Genomic DNA, 23,060 nt, shown 5'->3' with positions numbered 1-23,060 from the left:
TTAATTTCATCCTATATTTTTACTGACGGACGAACTCTCTACCCTTTTGCCGCAGGGTATCGGGTTGCTTTCGATTCCTTGACATGTCAATTCCTTGATGTCTCTTCACTGCGCTTCAACTTGCACATCAAAAACTCTCCTTTTAACACTAAAACGAAACCTGGATGCTTATGAGAGCCCCATTGGGTTTTGTTCATGTTTCCAAAAGACAGAACAAAAATGCACATCACATATTAATGACAATTATTTTTTGCTTTATGTACCAAAGTACTTGAGCCCTCGGCCAGAGTGATAAAATGTCTTCTGCTAATTGATCAAACAAGGTTTGCAATTATGCGAGCACAAGGCTTCAATAATGGTGTCTTAGCAGCTTATTACACAGTGCGAATGTGATCTCGCTGCCTCTTGCTTTTCATTGTATTCTTTTGTCAGTTTTTTTTCGGAAAAATCGTCTCGAACCACCTTCAACAAAAGGGTACCTGTACCAGAAACCGACAAAGGTGGGTAGGTAGAGAATACCTAAAGGTGCGAGACAACTCTCTCTAAGGAACTCGGCAAAATAGCCCCGTAACTTCGGGAGAAGGGGTGCCTCCTCACAAAGGGGGTCGCAGTGACCAGGCCCGGGTGACTGTTTACCAAAAATACAGGTCTCCGCAAAGTCGTAGGACCATGTATGGGGGCTGACGCCTGCAGAGTGATGTAACTAAAAGTGCGAAAGAAGCTTATTGAGAGATCTGGTTTGAGGATTTTGTTACTTTCTATTGTTCCAGTTCGATTAGGCTCCAATCTCATATTGGCATATTTAAACATCTTGTGTTGGGGTGAGCAGGATCATACTACCATCTTAAGAGGGCTGAAAGATACCGGCCTACTTACTACTTTCAGTGTTTTAGATCACTAAGAGAACGACCATTCCCTTCAACACAGTTTTAGGCAGAAAGATTTGTCAGAGGACCAGAAATCTCACGTGATTTGAATTAAAAGTATGGAGCTCGGTTATGCTTGGTATGGTGAGAAAAGTACAAATAGAAAAAGATAAATTTTCATTTCGGTTGCCTATCTTGACTGTATTCCAAAAGATGCGCCAGATATTGTAGAATTTTTTAACGTGGGCTTTTTTTTTTCTCTTTGTTGACAACTGCCAAATATGATATTATAATGACCATTACCAATTAATCCTGACGTTAAGAACTTAAACAGGATTATGCAAATGACAATAGCTTTAATCGTTTTCGAGAGAACACACAAAGTTTTTCCAATTTTCAAAGGATAATAAGATTGCCAACCTTCTCACATTTTAGGTTGAGATGATGGGATCCTCTCCTCTCCTTGGAAAAAAAAAAGAGAGAGACTTTTGGGTGCAGGTCTGCGTCGGCTCCTGAATGTATCAAGTATGGGTTGGTGTCAAGACTCACCTTATATTGCCTAGAGAGAGGCAATCAAAGCTAAAATGGAGCCTGCTACGGCACCTTAGCTTGATAAGCTATGCTACTGCGCTCCAGGCCAAGTCAAGGTTGGCTCAACTTGACCTTCAGTAGGCCAGACTCGTCATGATCGCTCGATTTAGGTTATTTTAAAACTCATCAAGTCGACGAATCAACTCACTAACCATGTAACTTGATCATCTACCGATCCGAATATGAGTCACGGATTTGCCAACTATGCTGCTTTCACCTAACGTTTGAACGATAGTATTTAAAACAAGGAATTTCACTTATTTGTTGAAATGAGAACCTTGAATGATAAACTAATTTGATAGTTATCAGCAAAAGCTGGCTTGGTCAAGAAATTTGACAACATAAAGCTCAAATTTTCAAACTATATATGGTGAAATATAAGCAGATTAAAATATTTAGACTCACATGCTTTTTCACAGTTTTGAATCATTTTTACTCTTTCATAATTTTCACTTTTTAAGAGCCCAGCAAATCCATCTGGACGTACTGCCAAGAACAGATTAAATATTTATATGGGAACATAATCATACCGACTGTTACACAACTTTGCCATTATCCCAGCCAATAGTGCTGGATCCCCGAAAAATATTAGTTAATTTTTTGAATCATGTAACTGAAATCTCTCTCTCTCTCTCTCTCTCTCTTTAATGGCAAGCTTGTGAAGGCTTTTGACAAAGTTTGGCCTACTAATTCCTCTATAGATTTCATTCATAACCCCAAAGCTTTAGATTCTTTCAATGATTTGATCATTTTTTAAATGCTACGCAAAGAGAAAACTCGCGCTACCATCATCTCACTTCCATTTGGAGTCTAGCGAATAAATGTTTTTAAAAGATTTTTCGCTAACTAAAGTACACCCAGTTTTGACTTTACAGTGGAGGGTTGAATTCCTATGGTCCAATGTTGAAATCTCAGTTTTTTTGTCTTGTAAGCCAGGGAAAAAGCACTGGCTGCCTACTAAAACTAACTTTAAGTTTTAAGTTAACCTTTTATTGATATATTGATCCCTAAGGGAATCACTTAATATAAGTTGACTTGCAACATTCAAATTGAAGTGTGTATTGCATGACTGCTCAGGTCCCGAAGCAGACCTGAATCCTAAACAGAGATGGCTTTCGTCTCTCGCATACCTCCTTGAGATAAGTTGATTCGGCTTGAGGTTGGCAGATTATTCAAAGAGACCATTCACAAGTATGAACTGATGCTTATGGCATCGCCGCTCTTCCAAGCATCATCTTCCAAGCGTTTTCTTTGCGTAGAAATGATTTGAATGAGAATTTGATGAGTCAATCCGGCCAACATGTCTTTGCTTTTATATAAAACCATCAGCCCTTATATTATTAATCACATCTGTATGGTCTACAGTGATCAGTAAAATAAAGAGAGCACCTTGCGAGCATTAGTTTCGGAGGAGCAGACATTCTTTACCTTTGCTTTTTTTAATAAGCTGCGCTCTACAATTATATTTGCCATCATAATGAATGCGATTATGTTATGTTGCATATGGAGTTTCCTCGACTCAAGGGTTTGACGTATGTTGCTGCTTTTTCTTAAAATATTTGCTCTTTGTGGACATCACTCACGATGAACGATCTCAAATCTAATTAATTACTGAACTCTGAGATGGACATCGGCCGAACCACATGGATTCACTGGTAACGAAATTGTTCTCTTTTTATATCTTCACGATGAAGGCAGGCATAAGATGGAAGTCAGCCTCTCCACATATATTAAAAAGGAGAGAGAAGTATAATTCACCATTATATTAGTAATAATCCATGAATAGATAGAATTCAGCCTTCATCATAGAAAAATATTTATGTGAAAGGGTAAGAAAAGCTGAGTTTGATTATGGTGCCCAACGTGGAGAGAGAAACTGTGTGCACTTTATGTGTGAGAGAGAGGGAGAGAGATAGCTTGAAAAGGAAAAAACACGACTCGAGGAATGACTGCAGAGACTCTTTTGTAAACTGTCGTCTTTGTAGACCGGCAGTTTCGGTTCCCGGAAAACCACTCATCTCATGCCAGTCTGGTTAAAATCGGCTCTTGAGCCACTGATTTACAAATGTGTTTTTTGAAAAAACGTATATAAATATATATACATATATATAATTAATTTAAAAAACAAAAATCTTAAAAAGTTGACATGCCACATCGGAACCCAATTTTTTTTATTTTGTATTGATATTTTTAAGTAATTTTTTTTTTACTTACATATTGGTACTTCTTAAAATTTAAAATTTTATATTTAGTAACCTTTAGCTAGAATTTTTTGGTTCATGTCATGCAGTAAGGAAGCGGACTCGAAACACCCTCTACTCGAGCATTCAGTCCCGCAGCCATTTATGGAGGGACATTTCTCCGGTGCCCAGACAAAGAACTTCCTATACAAAGAAATGAACACACTGTGTTTTGAACTCGTGAAGTCCTTTCCACTTCTGACAATCAATTGGCCGCACTGCTTGGCCATGTCCTCATGAAGGGATAAAAAGAGACTTCGTTTTGAACAAAAGTTGACTCATACAATCAAAAGATGCATATATATGTGGGGTTAATAAAACCAAGATTCATGTGGCCAAGGCCCAAAATTACTTTACGTGATAACCTGTCATTCCCTTTTTGTTTATTCGGGCCACCCACGGGCAAGAAATGATCACAGAGGAAGAGAGAGAGAGAGAGAGAAGAGCATGTGAAGATGCATGACTCTTTAGCGTCCTTCTCGAGGGGAATGTTTGTGGGTCTACCAAAAGCGAACATGTTTCTGGTGGCTTTGACAGGAAGGACACCAAGTTGGGCAATACGCAGAACACAAAAAAAAAAAAAACTCAGTAAAGAAGCTGTGCACTATGTTTCACTAAGATGATATTAGTTCCCCTAGGTATAATGACGTAAAGCTAAAAGTTTCTTTTTATGAAAAATCATATATTCTTTTCAAGCAATCGAACTTGAACAATTTTCTGTGCTTCTGGCAAAGACCAGCTTCTTTGTAAAATTTGGTTTTGGGATTGAATTGATCAAGCTGCCGATTCTGTGATTCAATTGAATCCAGAGAATTATGTTAAAAAAAACTTCTTTTGTAGTAAAAAGAGCAAAATGTATAAAAATAACTCAAAATAACTGCAGTCTACTCTTGAAATCAGCCACCAAATCAAATCGCCTATTCAAGCCAATCTAGGTAACATGGATTGGTAGGAATTTAACTGTAACTGCCGGCCAACAGCTGCAGTACTGCACTGTGTCATACTCCACTGTGTCAGTTCTTTCGGGCTCTTCTTAATGAAGAAAAAAACTGGTCTTTTGAAGTAGAAAAATAAAGAATAGTACTTTGTAGTAAAGCTAAGTAAAACAAATCCAGCTGCTATTAGACAGAAGAGACTCGTTAAACCTTAGAAATATAATGAAATATTCTTCGCGATGGGGCATCTGGTGATCCCTACCACTCTTCTGGTATTCTCGTGAAGTGTTGAATAGAAGTACTAAAAAACCTAAGCAAATCTTTGGTGAATCAAAGCATGCAAATGAAGCATATTCTTGCAAAGTGGGATGCCACCCATTAGTCCTTGAAGAAACCTTTTACTTGAAACATGTGACCACAGAGAATCTAAAACCTCGATGTCAACGCCTCTATTGTTAATCATTCAGTCTGTTCTTCTAGTAGTCTAGAGAGAGGGAGTCTAGAAAGAGAGAGAGAGAGAGAGAAAGAGAGAGAGAGGGAGAGAGAGAGAGAGCATCATATTCTCTTCAATGAAATCTTCACAAACAAACAAACAAATGCAGACTTTCACATAGTGGGTACAACTTCATATTATTCCTGAACCATCAAATATGTACTAAGAGTTTTCCATTCCTCTGATTTTCTCTTCTTTCTGAGAGTTAGGACACTTCTGACGACTTCCATTGTGGAGGAGCTAAATCTCGCTCGCCCTGAAACCAGAAAAGGAAAAAAGAAAAAGAAAAAAAGAACCTGGCGCATTCTATAGTCCTTTTCCTCACCTCATGATCTTAACACAACCAAACCCACTGTGTACCAAAGAACCAACATAAGAAGCCAACCTAAAAGAAGCTTCAAATGTTAGTAAAAAGAAAAAAGAATACTGCAAATGACTCTTCTTCCTATTTTATGGTTAACACTATGCACCATCCATAACCACATTCATCACCAACCCCCATCTCCACCACCATCATCATCATCACCTCTATCACCATGCATGATCATGGCAAAGTTAGTATGTAGTGCATTTCAAGGTCCATAATTGGGGACATGTGCCCATGATGCACTCCCCCCCAAAACTCCATTCCAATACCCAGAAGCCCCCACTTGGCTCCTGTTCTGCTCCACCAAGTCAACATGGGAAACCTGCCTTAGATCTCCCAAAGGGAAACCCAACCTGCCACTCCCTTGAATGCCTTGCAAATTTGCATATCCACTAAAGAAATCAGCAGCAGGGTTCATGAAATCAAGCAACCCTAGAGCAGGAGTATTATTACTGCTGCCATAAGGGCTAGAAGAATCTTGGGTAGCCATGAAAGAGCTCAAGCCCCCTGCAGCAAGCCCATTCCTCATCAAGTCCAAAGCTGGGAGGGGGTGAGAAGATTGTGGGTTCTCATAATCAACAAGGTCAGAAGAGGGCAGACCTGAAGGGTGATGGTGTCCTTGGAAGTCGTGTGCAATTGTATGGTATCCCAGATTGAGGTCCTGCCCGTCATGGCCGTTTGGATTTGGGGAGGGCTCCAGAGAAGTAGGGGCAGTGAGATCAGCTAGTTTCTTGGAAATTGATCTCTTGTTCCTCCTGGAACCGCCACCAACAGGCACGTTTCTCAAGGACCCGCCTTCTGTCCAGTATCTTCTGCAGGTCTTGCAGAAATAGCGCGGCTGAGAGCGGCTGTAGTTGTTGTAGTAGCAGAATTTGGTGTTGGTGGAGTTGCACCTTGGGCACTGGAGGGCTTGCTCCGTCTGCGGCCTCGCCTTCCTCTCGGCCACTGGCTTGGATGAGCAGGAGGAGGAGGACACCATCTCCTCCACTGACTTCTCACCTAATCCCATTTGCTGGTTCCAGAAAGAGAAAGGAGTTATCATGGAGCTTTGTAAAAATATTCACCAACATGGATCAAGAACTGAAAGTATCAATTCCACCAGCATATTCATGGTATAGGAAATAAGGGTCCTCTCTCTCTCTCTCTCATGGATGGTCAGGAAAATAGGAGACCAACTACATGAAATTTTTGGGTTAAACTGAGAGACAGAAAGATGATAGGTATTTCTGTGTGGTCATCTCTCTTTCTCTCATGGATGCACAAGAAAAATATGAGACCACCATGAAATTTTTAAGTTGAACTGAGAGACAGAAAGATGTTAAGCATTTCTGTGATGACCATCTATTCTCTCTCGCTCTCTCTGCATGGTGGATGTTCAGATATTATCTGTAAGCATAAATGAATTACAAAACGAAGAACCAGAGAGAGAGAGAGAGAGAGAGAGAGAGAGAGAGAGAATTGACGCCCGAAATTTCATCGCCGGAACAAGCGACGATTAACAGTACCATAAACCTATAAGCCGAGACCTGAAAAAGATAAAGAAAAGAAACAGAAAAAAGCAAGGAAGGAAAAAGCGAGGAGAACCTCGAAAAGCGAGAGGCCTGCATAATTACCTGTGGCCAAGTCGCCATATCCATCATCAGCAAGAAAAGCCGTCTGCGAAGGATGGGAAACGGGCGAAGAAGAGAAAGAAGACGAGGAGAAGGAGAAAGAGAGAGAGCTGAGAAGAGAGGAAAGAAGAAATAGTTGGGGTTTGAGAGATGAGGGAAGGAGGGGCGGGTCTCTATGAGAAGCAAGTGGGTGGGTTTGAGTGGAGATGTTATGAAGTCTTGGTCGGTCCATTATCAGGGATAGACATGTTCATTAAAGGAATGATATACTCTTTTTTTAATCTCTCTCTCTCTCTCTCTCTCTCTCTCTCTCTCTCTCTCTCTCTCTCTATATATATATATATATATATATATATATATATATAAAGTATTACCAACATCGTTAATAGTTTCACAGCTCATCCTTACAGGACTAAACCGCGATCAATGGAAGCAGAAAATTTTAATTTACACGAACCAGATCAACAAGATCCAATCTTAGACCTTTTCTGGTGACCATCGTTGGGAGTGAGGGCAAAAACAAGAACTGCATGGGGCACTCGTTTCTTAAACTTCAGTGGGAACGAAGGTTTTAAATGAGAAAGAATCACCGCGTAATTTGCACAGAACTTCTTCCTCCTCTCTTTTATCCACCAGATTTTGACTAAAACTCTCCGTCTCTCTCTTATTATGAAGGAGCCCAAGGGGAGGGGTGGCGCCGAGCCGGACGGGGAGGAGGAGGCGCTGCCCGACAAGGAGCCAGAGGTTGGGACCCACCGTAATGTGCCCATGCGGACGTCCTTTTCCTTCATTCCTCCTCCTCCGCTGTGCTCCACCGCTCGCGGGCTGATGTTGACGTGACTGCCACCGGCAAACCGCCTGCTATATATGGATGGGCCATTTTTTCCGTTGGTTCGGCCAAGCGCCGGCCGCTTGAATTCGGCCACCCGAAACCTTGACCTTTGGAGTTAGTCGGACCGAAAGGGTTGGTGGCCGCCAGTGCCACGATGGGCAACCGCTGCAGATGAGGAACGGCAAATGTAGTTTATTACGACAGTTTTCGTCGTCACAATAACTTTGTCTGCAAAGAGAAAGAAATTAAGCGAGAAAAATATCGAGTTTATTTGTCAAATGTTGGAAAGCAAACTTTAGTGAGAAATATTTTCAATTTGAATACCCATATCCAATTTGGTTGGTTTCTCAAAAATATTTTCTTTTGAATACCCTTTGTAGAATCAAGCCAGATGTGATAAAGTTTATGTATAACATATGATATTTACAGTCGAAAAAGCCAGTGCACATAGTAATGTATAAATATCATATTAAAAAATTACAAAAAAGGCGTTTAATTTTCGAGACAATAACAAATTATGGGCACTATACTTTTGAGAAAAATTTTCAAAGACTGGCTTCTGGTTCAAAGTATCAGTTTTTGATATACACTAGCAAAAGTAACGTGCTTTTATGATCTTATACCAAAAAATACTTTTGATAAACAAATAGTCTTCTCTTGGCTGATAAAAAAAAATACTTTTGCCTTTTAAGAAGGTTGCTTTTATGATCTTATATCAATTTTTTTTTTGTCACGGACAGTTGTTCGAGAATTTCTCTTAAAAATTGAATGCATGTATGTTAACATTGAAAAGAGAGCGGTGATTCATTATTTTCAAAACTTTAGGTGCCTTCTAGTAATGCTTCAATAGTATGCATACATTGTATTGGGCAGAGCTGATCATTCATTTGAATATGCAAATGGACCGATCGAGCTTCACCCGAACCCATTTCATAATCAGGAACAAGCTTTTTCGATACCAACTTCTTAGTATAACCGCTATTTTGGCCACGATCACATGATGAAACAAAATTTTTCTAATTCCGAGTTCAGATTAGTTACTTAAATACTTCTTTAAGGTTGAAGATTTTTCTAGCTGTAGGTTTCATGTACACAAAGAACAATGAGGAATATTAAAATTCCTAAAAGCAATAAATATCATTGACAAATATATTAAACTATGCACTTTGCTATAATTGATTGGACATGATTAATTTCAATATGGAAAGTGAGGTTCACTGCTTGCCATCTTCAAAAAGCGATCGTGTATAAGCTTCCACGAACACCAATATTCTTGTGAGGATGTTAGGGTTAGCTCAACCGACTTATTACTACTAGGATACATACACATGCAATATTTCATATTTCTGATTTTGATTTCTGATATATACTTATGAAATTGCAGTTGGCTAGATCTTATACATTAGTAAGATGATTTGCGATCTTGACAGTCTATCTTTATGATAGATGATCATGATTACAAGCACTCGCAATGTAGTTTTGGTTGGTCTAATAGATCAAGACCACATGATTCAAAACCTGCTTCCTAATAAACTCTACTTAAATCGTATTACTGGATTAAATTGTCAACTGATATCCAAGACTATGAACATTAAACCCGTTGGCAAACACAGGTGATTGGTCTAAAGCAGAACAGCAACATCAATGTGAATGTAGAAAAGAGAGAGAGGGGGAAAACTTTTCGGGATTTCTAGTCAAGCAACCACTAGTTAGGTGAACCTCTGCCCTACCTAACCCAGCGCTTATATCTTAGAGGGCGTGTGGAGGAGGAACACCCTGTACAGTTCCTTTGTGGGTACCTTTTCACGTACCCCTAAAGAACTACTCTTGTGAGCTTGAGAGGGGTGGGGTTTGCTTGACATGTTCTAAAAGAAAGAAAATGTTTTGTCCCGAAGCATGTGGTACGTATGGGACAACGTCCATCAACAGCGGGTAGGCAGCCAGTCTCTGGTTCAAATTTCAAATGTGTTTGCTCCTTATAAAAGCCAACACAAGTTAGGGCAGCGAGAATGGCCTTGGAGATTTTACACCTCGAACATGCATGAGACAACGTTGCTCATGTTACAGAATGTATTTGGTGGAAATACATAGATGTAAAAGTAACATCCAATAAGGTAATAAAAATATCTCATAGGATTGTTAAGGGCCTCCCACAAAAAAGATCCTCATTTACTTTTTAGCATCTTTTAAACACTAATTATACTATCTACTATAAAGATGTTTGGGGGTGGGGATAAGGTGAAGATTGAAGTCTCCTCCCATCCTCATATTTCCTTATGATTTAGGCTGTTTTTTGTGCTTGAGGTGTATATGTTTCAACTTGTATATTGATGTCTCTCTTTTGCAACACAAAAGGTTGATATCATGGAAGTTCGAAATGCCGTCAGGCTACCTGTCAAACCCCATCTCATCCATTGAGTCAACCCCCCCTGAGAATATCTACTGCACAAAGATGTTGGTGACAAAGAATGTCCTGCTCATTAGATATGTCGAAATCAGATCACCAACCATTTGATATACTCTCATGATCAGTAAATGAACAACTTTCGCTGGTCGAAATGCACGGTCCAAATTGCTGAGTAACACAGTACTGTCCCTGACCTGACCGCACTTGCAATCAAACACGTCCTAAGTTATATTAAGGTGCATTTGCATACCCCATATTAGCTACATCCTTAATTTTGGCGGCCAGTATACCAATATCCTCATGTTGCAAACCAGGGCTAGCGTTTTCAACTTTGTATTTAATTTCATGCATTTCTTATTTAAATAAGAAGTCGCAGGATCTCATGTCATGTCGGAATAAAAGGATAAAGACAGCATATGTAGACATTGCCAGCACTCTTCACAACTTATGATATAGAGAAGATCTACAAACAGAGCAGAGGCTAAACAGAAAACTCCAAAGTCCTTTCTGTCAAATAAGGTTAAGAGTTCAATTGCATCCTCATAACATAATCCGTTAGTGGTTTAAATAAGCAACGCATGTGAGCAGAAACAAAGGAGACAAAGAAAAGTTGAACCTAAACATGCGGACGTTTGTCCATATAAAAATACGCTCGACAAGTTAGTTTTCAAACTTTTGGTTGAAACCGCAACAATACACACACACATATATATATATATATATATATATATATATATATATATATAGATATATATATATATATATATATATATATATATATATATATATATATATAAAAGTAGGTAGGTAGGTACATACTAGACATAAATGCTAGACAGACGAAAAATAATCTCAAACCTTAATCTTTTCAAGATTAGGGGTTGAAAGAAAAACGAGAAAGGATGTAAACTAATATCAGATGATCAAAATGTCCTATCACATTTTTGTCTGTGTTTTTCTCTCAACCGCCAATTGAATATGTATGTAAATATATAAACTGTTTTAATCAAATTCCATATGAAACTTCTTTAATAAAATTTAAATGTAAGAAAAATTGATAGCTGATTTTGTACATGGAGAAAGTGACATTTATGGGGGAGTTTGTCTTATTATTAATCCGCACAATTCCCTTCTATTTGGCTTCTTCTTGATGGGGATGGCAATAATTAAGGAGTGATTAAGGATTTCAACTGGATCATCTTGGTCTTCATTGTCTTCTTTCAGAAAGAAACTCAGTATCTAGCCACCAATCTTGAATAAGCAATTAAATAAAAATGTTTTTTTCATTGGACAATTATTGGAAAAGTTACATTCAACGGTCTAAAAGTATGAAGATTTTGCATTTTGGTTGTTAGAATTATCAAATGCTATAAAATGCGTGCCACAGTACATGTTAAAGAATATTAACAAAAGATTGCTTAAAGAATATCATTGATAGAGGTGAAAGTCACCCGTTTTTTTTTCTGAAGATTGGCACTCAACTGCAATTTTCGATACTACGGTTGCCTAAACTTAAAATCACACCCTATGCTTCGCATGTAAATATTATAATTTCCACTTAGCTAGTGTGATGGAAGAAAACACGCAATTAATAAAAATAAATCAAGTCTTAAAAAACGTGAACAAGAGTGGCGTACAGAAGAAGCCATTCCTTTCATGCCAACTAATTAATCCACAAAAAAGTACATAAGAACTAAGATTGGCACAGACCAGTGAAATCAAACATCAAAATGCAGAAGCAGGAGGTCACGAAATGCCTCGAAAAGGGCAAGAAATCCCTTCTAACACTAGCTGATCGTCACCCACAAGTAGAGGATGATTCATGTCCCCCAATTAAATCCTTGCTCCACTGTCAAGCAAAATCTCTCCATTTTATTTTAATCCTTTTTATATTTTGATTGCTTTCTCTCTCATTATATATATATATATATATATATATAGTAGAGAGAGAGAGAGAGATGAAATGGACAAAGGCAGTGAGAGATGAAATGAACAGGTTAAAATTGAGCTTTTGATAAGGTTGAATATAAAAGAATTGACTTTAAAAGACAACTTTACATTTATATATGCAGTGGAAAAAATTATGTTGAAAATATATAAGAGATGAACAGATACGAAGATTGAAGAGGAAGGAAGAAAAACTGATGATGTCGATAAGCGAGAACTTTGAACACGATGCCCAAGACAAGGAGACGTCATGCGGCTACTGATTTTAGAAAACTACTTCCAACAATCAATGCATGAAGCCAAACGGCATAACTTGATCTATACGTATTGAATTTGGCACCTTGCTCCCCATTATTTTGTTTTATTTAATGCTCTAACCAAAAAGACGAGATGGTCAATGGCAAATATAAAGAAGAAAGAAAAGAGTGGGTGCCATCGATCGAGTGATTAGGTTTGCAGCAACTGATGTCTCAAGCGTGCACTCTAAAACTGTAAAATTCAAAATAATCCGCTCCTTTCTTCAATCAATCATTAGTTGCGCGGAGCTAAGGTAGGGCTCGCATGGGCCTTAGCCCCACCTTAATTTTTTTTAAAAAAAAAATATATATATATATATAAATTTTAAAAAGTTTCACTTGTTTTATAAAAATTTTGAAAAATGATATGTCGGCCTTAATCAAAATTTAGAAATTTTAATTTAGCCACATTCATGAAAAATTTGTTGTTTGTTCCTGTGTGTAAGGTGACAACAAACACACGTACATCACACTGGACTCGATGCAGGGATACAAAATAATTTTAAAAAGTAAAAAAAAATATATATTAGCAAGTTAGTAAAGAGGGGAAGGCTATCACCACTTGATAGCTTTGGATCTTAAGTTGAAGGCTGTATTCAAATTATAAGATCCTTCACTTAAACAAACTGACAATTAATCTTAGTAGCATGAATCTTAGATCTGCGTTACGTGAAAAAAGGCCATGGATTTAAAATCAAACTAAGGGATGTGTCTAACTTTAAATCTATGAATCTGAGATCCTAGTAATCTCAGGTCACTACGGATCTTAAATCCATGGTAAATGAAACACGGTACCCTACGAACCGCCAATGTTTTTTAAAGATTAACCTCTTACAAGCTTTTAAAGATTTTTCACAAACTTTAAAAGCCCGATTAACCTCTAAAACCAGGTTTTTTGAGTGCTTGAGTGCCATCAAAACTGGGTTTAAAGAAACCCAGTTTTAACAAAACCTAGTTTTTTTTTGTAAAGAGGAGTGAAAAACCTGGTCTCTTTTAGGTCATTCAAAAACTAGGTTTTGGATATGTCATCTAAAAAAAAAAATTAAAACCGATTAAAAAACTTGATTTTTGATCAAACCTAGTTTTTACGAAATTGGGTTAGAGGAGAGTGTCATCCAAATGCCCTCATAGGGTCTTATACAAACAGTTTATGGCATGTCTATGCTTAGCCTCACTAATCTCAATTTTCTTTGATATTGTGACATTAATATCTGCCAGTAATCACATCTTCAAGGAAACTTACCTAGTTGGAGTCAATGAAGTTGATACTTATCCTGGCACATCTTATTTTTTAATGCAAGTGATTTGCCCATTGCTTTATAGTTTCTTGTCCAAAGATTTAGATTCATGCTATGGAAATGCACGTATCGCATTAATAGTCAAGTTTTATGAATGAGACAGGTTAGTCCTGGATCATGTAGCATCTGTGGCTTAGCACGTTGTTGACTTCTTTCCCACCTTTAATTTGTAGCTAAAGGGAATGTGGTGCATGGCTCATCTCCGCCCTTGTGCTCCTCGACGTTATTCAAAGATAGACTTTCTAGATACATTTGGAGGGACCCTCTCCAGCTACGACAAGAACGACGGGACACTTCAACTTAATAATCTTTAGAAATTGAATTCTAAGTCTACGAAGTTTTACTCGCAATTTTTCTCAATAACATTGCCTCAATGTTGAGGGAGATACTCTTAAGTCTACAAAGCTTTACTCTAAGTCTATTCAACTTGAAAGTTGTATTTGCTACCATTCGGAGAAGTAACACTCATGAACATTGAATTAACGACGGGGTTTTTACCAATCCAGCAGCCCGACCAACTACGTTACATTCTTCAGGGTAGCACTATCTTCAATAGCGATCCTTATGTTTTGTATGTATTTTGGAGCTTGGGAGCCTGCAATTTCGTCTTTGATTTCTCTTAGATCCATTTGAGTTTACTAAGGAGAAAGCTTCCCTGCTTCTCATTTTTCTTTCAAAGTGTTTTATGAAAATGCTAAAAGTATGGCTTTTTTGAAATATTATCTATGAAGCTGATTATGAATCATCCAATCAGTTAACTTGTTTTAAAGTGCCAAATGGCAAATTAATTTGTCCCAAAAATGAAGGCTGACTATATTTTGAATTTAAAAAATTGGCTTTTTACATTGTGAACTGTCAACTAAATGAGTAAATGTTTGTAATCACTTGACATAGTTCTCATGTTTACTTATTGAAAGCCTTCATCATAGAAAAAATAATACATTCATCTTTACATCGATTTTACGTGGTAAATGTTTGACATCGCTATACTATTATTTATTCACTAACTTAATTGGTTGATTTGCATTATTTGCCTCTCATGTCATAAGAAGTTTGACTGCTGCAAACAATTTATGATTCATGTAAACTCGTGCAACGTATAATGAACAGCCATGTTTCAAGACAAAATATTGAAATATTAATAAGGATCTTGTTGCCCAAATGTGATCAACTTTTCCTTAGTTTCTCACTCATAATTGAAAAGATATAAAGTATCTAGAACGCATCATAAGTGCAGTAATATCTGGATCTGGTTTTCATTGAAATACCACTTAGTCTAACGTGGGTTTAAATGATGTCATAAGTTATGTTGATTACCTAATAGATCTCTCTGGGTGATGAGTGGTGCAACCGCTTGGGTTGGGTGGCGTGTTATAGTTACGTCCTTAGATCAAATCTTGGTGGGTGCTATCTTAATGGTATTGATGATTGTTGAGCTTGGGATTAGGGGTTCTCCTATGGAGGCTAAGTGGACCGGTTCTTATCCCCCTCTCTCTTTCTCTCTCTCTCTCTCTCTCTCTATATATATATATATAAGGAAAGAGTATACAAGATGCCTTTTTTCTGCAATTTTTTTGCAAATTAAAAGCTACGAAATTGAGATGAGATACAAACGTCCTTTATTGTGATTATAATGACAATTCATCTCAATCACGCATTGAGCTACCTCGTTAAGAGCTTCTCATTCTTACTTCCTGTCTCACTCAAATCATTTACATGTAACTATTCAATATCCTTATGAAAAGTCTTAACTTTGAATTTGATAAATTTATCGTGAAGTATGTGTTTAATAGATCTACCAGTTGTTGATTGGGAATCAAATATTAGAACATAATTATTGCTTAATTATAGTATTGATTTTGGAATCTTATATTTTGTGGTAATTGCATGGAATACTACCCAACAAATTGTTTAAAAAATATGAACTTCTCACCGTTGATCATCACAAATTAAATTATAATCAAACCTGCTTTGGGTTGGTTACCAATGTCTATAATTGAAAATTACAAAGTTCCAACAATTATAAATTCAACTCAAATAAAACTACCTAAAGATAAACCCCTTGATTCAAGAACCATTCTCAATTAGATTAAAAATAAGACAAAGTTTTGATTGAAAGTAGGTAAGTTTCTTTTATGCAGATAAGTGAGAACTAGATTTATGAGGATTATAACTACTTTTGAGTCTATGGTAAATCAACAACTCCATTGTGGCTCTTTTAGGTAATAGCGAGAACTTTTGGTCCTTCCTGGTTGGGCAAAGAACCTCCGCCCCTGAGCTGGCATCCACGTGGAGGGCGGCGGAGAAGAAGACAACGAACGCCAGAGTAAGGTCGGTGGTGCGCCGGGCCCACGCGGTACGGCCGTCCATTGTTGACACGTGGACAATTATATGACCTTTCCGGGTCCCACTTGAGAGAGACGGGGAAGCTATTGTCGCGGTGGGCCCCACAAAGAGGCAAAACCCGCCCGGCGAAGCAAGGGATCGCGGGAGAGAGAGAGAGAGATGACCGCGCGCTCCCATTGGCGAGCTTGTTGGTTGCGGGGTCCACCGGAGAGCCCGGTCCGCACACGTCGGCGTCAAGGATGAGGCGTCGCGACGTCTCACACGTCGGCTGCGCACCCAACGCCCGCGGTGCGGTCCACGTCAGCGACTCCTTTTTCGTCGCCTACCGCCGCTGGCGGACCCACCGCATGGGTGGACCATGCCGTCCCCGTTGTCATCATCATGGTCACCATCATTGCACGAGAGGCATGGCGTTTTAGGTTGGAACCGCATGTGATGCTTCTGCATGCAATGCATCCATGGTAGTCCATCATGGTCCCCAACAACTGTTACGGCTAAATCCCGAGTCAAAAGGTTTTTATGAGTAATTATAGCTTCAAAATTTGTCTAAATAAAAATTATATTTTTAAAATTTAGATATAATTTTTTTAAAATTTAATGGAGGCGAATATGTGTGTGTCTATATATATATTTATATATATATATATATATATATATATATATATATATATATATATATATATATATATATATATATATATATATATATATATATATGGTACATCAAATTTGGCACAGTTAAAATTCGTTATCATATCTTGAATTATAGCAGAATTTTATTGTCAGTTCGGTTCTTCTGCAAGTTATATTGGCTGATATAGATGGTGTATGAGCTGACATGGGCTGATTTGGCGAAGATAGGCCTTATGTTGGCTGATGTTCTCAGAGGATGTTTCATAACAAGAACAAGAATGTTCATGAAGCATAAATTCCTAAAACACGTATTCGAAGAACACCAAAACGTTTTTGTTTTAAAGAATATAATGCGATTATAATTACACAATATTTGTTGAAACAAGAAAATAGTGTTCTTGAAACATGTAATCTAAGAGCATATGTTGAAACATATGCCCTTTGCATGCAGTGGTACTGGCACTGCTTCTCGTGCATTATTTTCCAGGCAAAGTCCAAAGAAACCTGGCCCTAGACCTTTTTGGGGAGCAATATGTACGTATAAGTTACACTAATTTAAATTCATCTCTGACCTTCTTATGTTTTCATGAGCTTGTAGAATGTCAGCGTTCGAAGATATTCACCTCAAAAGCAGATTTATGAATTAAACAGGGACATTCAATCTCAAATATCTTAAATTTACACTAAAAACTATCTCACCCTTTTAGAGTGTGATTGAAAGCTGAGACATACCAGTCAAGAGAACAGCCATACATTAAAGATGCCATGAAGGAATGTATTCATGCATCTTAATTTCAAACAGGAGATCTGCAATCTTTTTTGAAACTATGGATATGATATCTTATGATCTTAAATCCTAAGATTTCAAATAACCTTTGATCTCGTATCATAGCCGTTCACACGCCTCCTTGAGTTGCGGGGCAATAAGTACAGGCTGTAGGAGTTGAAAGAAGCTGCTGTCTGTTAAAAAATATCAAACAGCAAAAGGTAGATTAGTGCAAACTGGAATCTCTATTCTAAAGTTCTAACATCTTGACAGGCTTCAGAAGGACAAAACTGTGCCACAATGGTGATATAGACAATATTGAAAGAGCTGTATGAGGCTTCATCGAGAAGCCCCTCATAGTTAGCCTATATGTCTGAGCTCTAGACCAGTGGGCAGCAGTAGTCTCTGCTTTTTGCTTTTTCTCTTTCTTAATATTAAACAAATGCCAGATGTGAAACCAGCATTGAATTTTGTTGGTGTCATCAAATCGCTAGACATACATCACAGCTTGCATTGGGGGCACTCCATTGCTTTCCTATTCTATTTTTAGATGTGCATCTTAATTTAGAGGACCAACCATTTTGACATAATACCAGAAAAATGAAGCCCCATATTCACAAATTTTGTAATAGGTGCTTTACTTTAATGTGGTGAACTGTCAAAAAGGGCACAAACCCTATCATTGTCACCTAACTCTGATTAAAAATTAAGCAGAAATACGCTGGAAAAGGTGACAGTTTCTATTAATTTTGTACAACAATTTCCCTCACTTGAAGTTCAAAAACCACGTTAAATACTACAACAGTAGCAACTTGGACTCAAATTGTTATCTGTCAGTTGTTAACACAAAAGAAGAAGGACATCTAGACAAAAGATGTCGTCCACAACAACCACGTATCCTCAAGCCGTTGCAGTAAGGCGTCCAATCATGGCGGCCTAATACTTTTTATTCTCACTAGTTTAGCTGCAGTGTGAACTTCAATCTTCAGAGACTTCAAGCCATCGCCCCTTTGGCCCATACATGTCAAAAGCTTAACCTTTACCTTTATACTTTCCCTCCCATTGCAGTTCCATGATATGTTTGGCTCACATTCTTTTCTTAATGGAGTTCCCTTCCTTCTAAAACTGCTTTTCTTTAGAGCCAAGGCATGATGAAACTAGGCCTTCTGATGACAAACAACGACAGCTGCCACCATGGAGCAGGAGAACCCGCCTCCTCCGGCGACCCGCCGGCAACAAGTCGGTCAAGGCGACTACAAGCAGGAAGGGCTGCTGCGGCCTCCGCGGCGGACGAACGCTCTCGTCTGGTGCTTCGCCATTTTCTGCTCTATCTTCAGCCTCCTCCTCATACTCGCCGGCGTCATCACCCTTATCGTCTTCCTCGCCGTGAAGCCAAAACACCCTTCTTTCGACATCGCAAACGCGAGCCTCAACAGCATCTACATCGACTCGCCGAGCTTGCTCAACGGGGAGCTCTTCATCCTCGCTAATTTCACGAACCCAAATCAGAGAATCAACGTGGGTTTCGAGTACTTGAACATCGAGCTCCTCTTCCATGGCACGCTGATCGCTGCCCGGGCGATCAAACCTTTTGAGCAGAGGAGCGGGCAGTCGAGGCTACAGACGATACAGATGGTGTCGAGCCAGGTCCCTCTGCCGCCGATGCTCTCGTGGGAACTTCAGCGGCAGGTAAGGAACAACAGAATTCAGTATGAGATCAGGGGAAACTTCAAAACCAGAGCAGGTTTGGGGCTGAGCCACATCACGTACTGGGTCACTAGACAGTGTTTGGTTGAGCTCACAAGCCCACCTAATGGAGTCTTGGTCAGCCGTAGCTGCAGAACGAATTAATGGAGACTCTTCTCTTCCTGTTTCTCATTTCCTCTTTTATGCGTGGGAATGCAGGGTATTTCTTTTTGTAAACATAAGCTATAAAAATTGGCAAAAGCTCAAATTCATTCGTTGTAAGAGAAAAACAAGATAAATCAAAAGAAGAAGATGTCCATGGCATGAAAGCCTCATAGATCATTCTATTACAGTTGAAATTTATGATACCAACTGTATTTTTTTGCACATTGAAATGAAGAAGAATAATGACAGGACCCTAGCCCCTGGTCCCTGCATCTTCTTTTGTTTTATTTTTTTTAAGATATCTTAAATTGGCACTTATTATTTATTAACTTATTTACTTTTTCTTGGTGGCAGTCACAGTTTCCTCCATTTTAACCACTACCCTATATTGTGGAGAATTCGTAGATAGTGGCAAAACCACCTTGTAAACCTTCTTTAAAGTTCCCTGCTGCATATGTGTGATAGTTTGTCTGTCTTCTTCTTGTTATGGTGCGGGTGTTGAGAGTCCGTCCGATTTCAAGCTTAGGTACATAAACATTGTCTATTCCTTTACTGGTTTCCCAGCTGCATGTATATACGCATAATTCAAAATACTAGCATGCTATATTTCCATTTCTCAAATCAAATCAATGATTAACAAAAACTATGATACATAGATCCAACTGATACCTATACCCTGCATATGTGAACTGAATCACGCTCCCATGCTATGTATTTATGTATGTGGGTGTTTCCTATGTACCTATGCTCCTATGCTGCTTGTACTTGTTTGTAAAAAGTCACGTTTGCATGCTTCACTGAAAATCTAAAGTATTACGTATGTATACATGTTGGTGTTTTATATATACCGATGCTGCTAATACCTTTTAGTAAAAAACCATGTTTGCGTGCTTCAATGAAAGTGACATGAATGTTCCTACATGCATGTGTAGTTTTATAGACTCCAGTTCTATATGACATACATGATGTTACATCCATCCATGATGTCAATGTATGCATGCAGTGATTCTTCATTAACCAACTCGTGCTTTGCATTTCCATGTTGAGAGCATGGTACTACGGTTTCATATCAATGCTACTTTGCGTACATAATTTTCGTGATTCTCATAACCGAAAAAAAAAAAGGAAATGTCCATGGAGAATCGATGCCCTGCTAAGGTTTTTCCTTGTCCTGCTGATTCGTTTTTGCTCTTATACAGTTGTTCGATGTAAACTGTTCTTGATGAGCCATTTCGACCTGAAACATATAGAAAAATAATAAAATAAAGTAATAACAGATGAGAAGAGAGAGAGAGAGAGTTCGGTCCTTATTCTTAAACAAACGTTTAAACAGAGAAGGGGGAATCTATATATATATAATAACAATAATAATAATGACAATAAAGGGAGAAACGCACCTGGACTTTCGACCTGCGCTGTGCCGCCGGTGGCCTCGCTAGTCGCCACGGTTGCTGCATTTCCCGATCGGACTTAAAACCCCTACAAATGAAAGCCTAGATAAAAGAAAAAGGAAGAGAAATAAGGTACTAGAGAGAGAAACTCGCCGTGGCGCGGCCCCCTGCAATTCTACCGTGGAGGTCCGCCGGCCGTTGGAAACCCCCGGTGGCTTGGCCGACGCTGGTGAGGGCCGTAACTGCCATGGAGGTCCACGGCCTGAGAGAGAGAGAGAGATCAGAGAGAAACGACAAATTGAGGTGAAAAATGAGGGTTGAGGGTTTGAGAAGGGTCTCAACATTTCATGAAAATTTTATCAAAGTCACCCCATGTTTTTGAGAAAATTTGATAAACCGTTCTTATAATCCTACATTGTCATTCAGCTGTTTTTCACAAAAGTATTTACTGAAAGAGGCTCCCCAACCGATTGTTGAATCTAGTGGACTTTCCTACCTTTGGTCCAACCCCTGTATCGATTTCCCAGTCTTAGATTCAAAGATGGGGAGACCTTATAAGGCAAATATGGTGATGCCATTATTTTATATATAGATGTGCCAACCTAGGAATAGTCGTATCACTACGGAACGTGCTTAATACATGGAGTTTCTCATCTTCTCCGATTGCAAGGTCTCAGCAACCATTGGCCGGAAACCTCATTCTCATAAGAAAATCATGAAGTGCAAGAACAAGAACCATTTGGATGTTGAAAATCTTATTTTGTATATGAAGTAATTACATCAATTGTGGTGCAGACTGTAGAGATTTCAAGGATTGGCCAAAAGGTGACTCCAATGAAGATTGATAAACCCATTTGGATCCAGGCATTTCTTTTAGATTTATGAACACTTATCCTCTTGTTCAGTAGTTTTTGGAAAAAAAATACAAAAAAAAAAAAAATCATAGTTCTACAATGTAATGCAATCACAGTTTGATCCTCTTTGTCCCCATGTAAAGCGTGTTTCTGTATTTACAAATCCATCAATGCAGAAGCCAAACAACCATGGATGAACCAGTGGCACCTCTGTTCCTTATTAATTCTTTTCACTATTCAGAGCAATATTCGGTCCACCTGTTGTATTGCATTCTTTGATCGACACCAACATGGCAGATGCTTCATCTATCCTCCTGTCGCTTCAGTTCCATACTCAAGGTGATCAGGACGAAGGCCTCCCCATATGCGTTGAGCATTTGCACTGTTATCTTCCTTCAGAACAGATTTCCTTCTCAAGGAAATCCGCCATTGAAGGGCAGCTGGGGAGCGAGACGAGAGAGAGAGAGAGAGGAGGCATCATCCATCGATATATAGAGGTTGAAACTGAATCGGAACCCTGAAGAAATGACTTGTATTTCACTTCTGCTGAAGAGAAGGCAAGATAAAAAATCAAAATTAAATCCGAATGGATTAGTTAAAGAAGCAACAGAAGCCCCAAGGGTCGGCCGTCTTTAGGCGGTTGCCTGTGGAACGTTCTCTGTAGTGAAATGAAAAAAAAAATAGTCCTGTATCGAGGAAATGGAAAACGGCCTGGTCGAAAGAGGGCTATAAAGGGGCTTCAGGGGTCTCCGTTGTAATCATACTTACCTGGACGGGGTCGATCGGTGACCAATAAGGCCGATGGCCTAGAGCAACTGCCTCCATTGCACTTGGGAGGAGAGTTGTTCTACCATCTCCCCAAGTGGGAGAATGGACGTCATAATTTGTTTCAGCGGGGGAACGCGTTCGCGCGGCCCCCACCAATTCCTAATGATAAATCATGTTCTTTTGTTTTAATTTATGCAATGTACGATTTTTTCTGTCGATGATGCAATGTGCGATTTTTTCTGTCGATGATGCAATTTACGATTTTTTCTGTCGATGATGCAATTTACGATTTTTTCTGTCGATGATGCAATGTACGATTTTTTCTGTCGATGTATGTATTACTGGGGATTTTAGATCTTTGTTTTAAAATCTTCACGCAATATGCGTTAGACCTTTCGAAGGCTGTAAGTTAATCAATTACCTAAGGTATTTGGTTCATAGATTGAATACTTTCTGCATTCTTGTACATGTGTGTCTTACTTTTATATAAAGATGCATCTCCTTTCAAGAAATCAAGATCGTATCCTTATACGCATAAACAACCAAAAAATACTGTCTAAAAATGCAGC

The 23,060-nt window shown here is 38.7% G+C and overlaps 2 protein-coding genes and 1 non-coding gene across 4 annotated transcripts; 2 read left to right on the top strand and 1 right to left on the bottom strand.

Annotated features, from left to right (window-relative positions):
* Positions 1–5,190: 5,190 nt before the first annotated feature.
* On the bottom strand, positions 5,191–7,315 carry LOC116246842 (dof zinc finger protein DOF4.6). 2 transcript variants are annotated; one of them, XM_031618732.2, is made up of 3 exons: positions 7,106–7,315; positions 6,093–6,504; positions 5,191–5,999 (listed from the first exon to the last, which is right to left on the bottom strand). In XM_031618732.2, the coding sequence occupies exons 1-3, from the start codon at positions 7,130–7,132 to the stop codon at positions 5,698–5,700; spliced, it is 741 nt and encodes a 246-aa protein (XP_031474592.1). In that variant the 5' UTR covers positions 7,133–7,315; the 3' UTR covers positions 5,191–5,697. The 2 variants fall into 2 exon arrangements, with proteins under 2 accessions (XP_031474592.1, XP_031474591.1); XM_031618731.1 differs by having other exon boundaries at positions 5,191–6,504; positions 7,106–7,312.
* An 11,031-nt stretch (positions 7,316–18,346) lies between these two features.
* Positions 18,347–20,712, top strand: LOC116247076 (uncharacterized). Its single transcript, XM_031619029.2, has one exon. It carries the CDS (start codon positions 18,822–18,824, stop codon positions 19,476–19,478), a length of 657 nt encoding a protein of 218 aa, XP_031474889.1. The 5' UTR covers positions 18,347–18,821; the 3' UTR covers positions 19,479–20,712.
* Positions 20,713–22,483: 1,771 nt separating this feature from the next.
* Positions 22,484–22,643, top strand: LOC116249404 (U1 spliceosomal RNA). The gene has a single exon (XR_004171172.2). It is a non-coding gene; the product is annotated as a U1 spliceosomal RNA (small nuclear RNA).
* The last annotated feature ends 417 nt before the right edge of the window (positions 22,644–23,060 follow it).

Source organism: Nymphaea colorata, chromosome 2 (genome assembly GCF_008831285.2).
Source record: "Nymphaea colorata isolate Beijing-Zhang1983 chromosome 2, ASM883128v2, whole genome shotgun sequence".
Lineage (NCBI taxonomy): Eukaryota > Viridiplantae > Streptophyta > Magnoliopsida > Nymphaeales > Nymphaeaceae > Nymphaea > Nymphaea colorata.
Note: the sequence above shows the minus strand (reverse complement) of the source record. Positions and strands in the feature narration are given on the sequence as shown.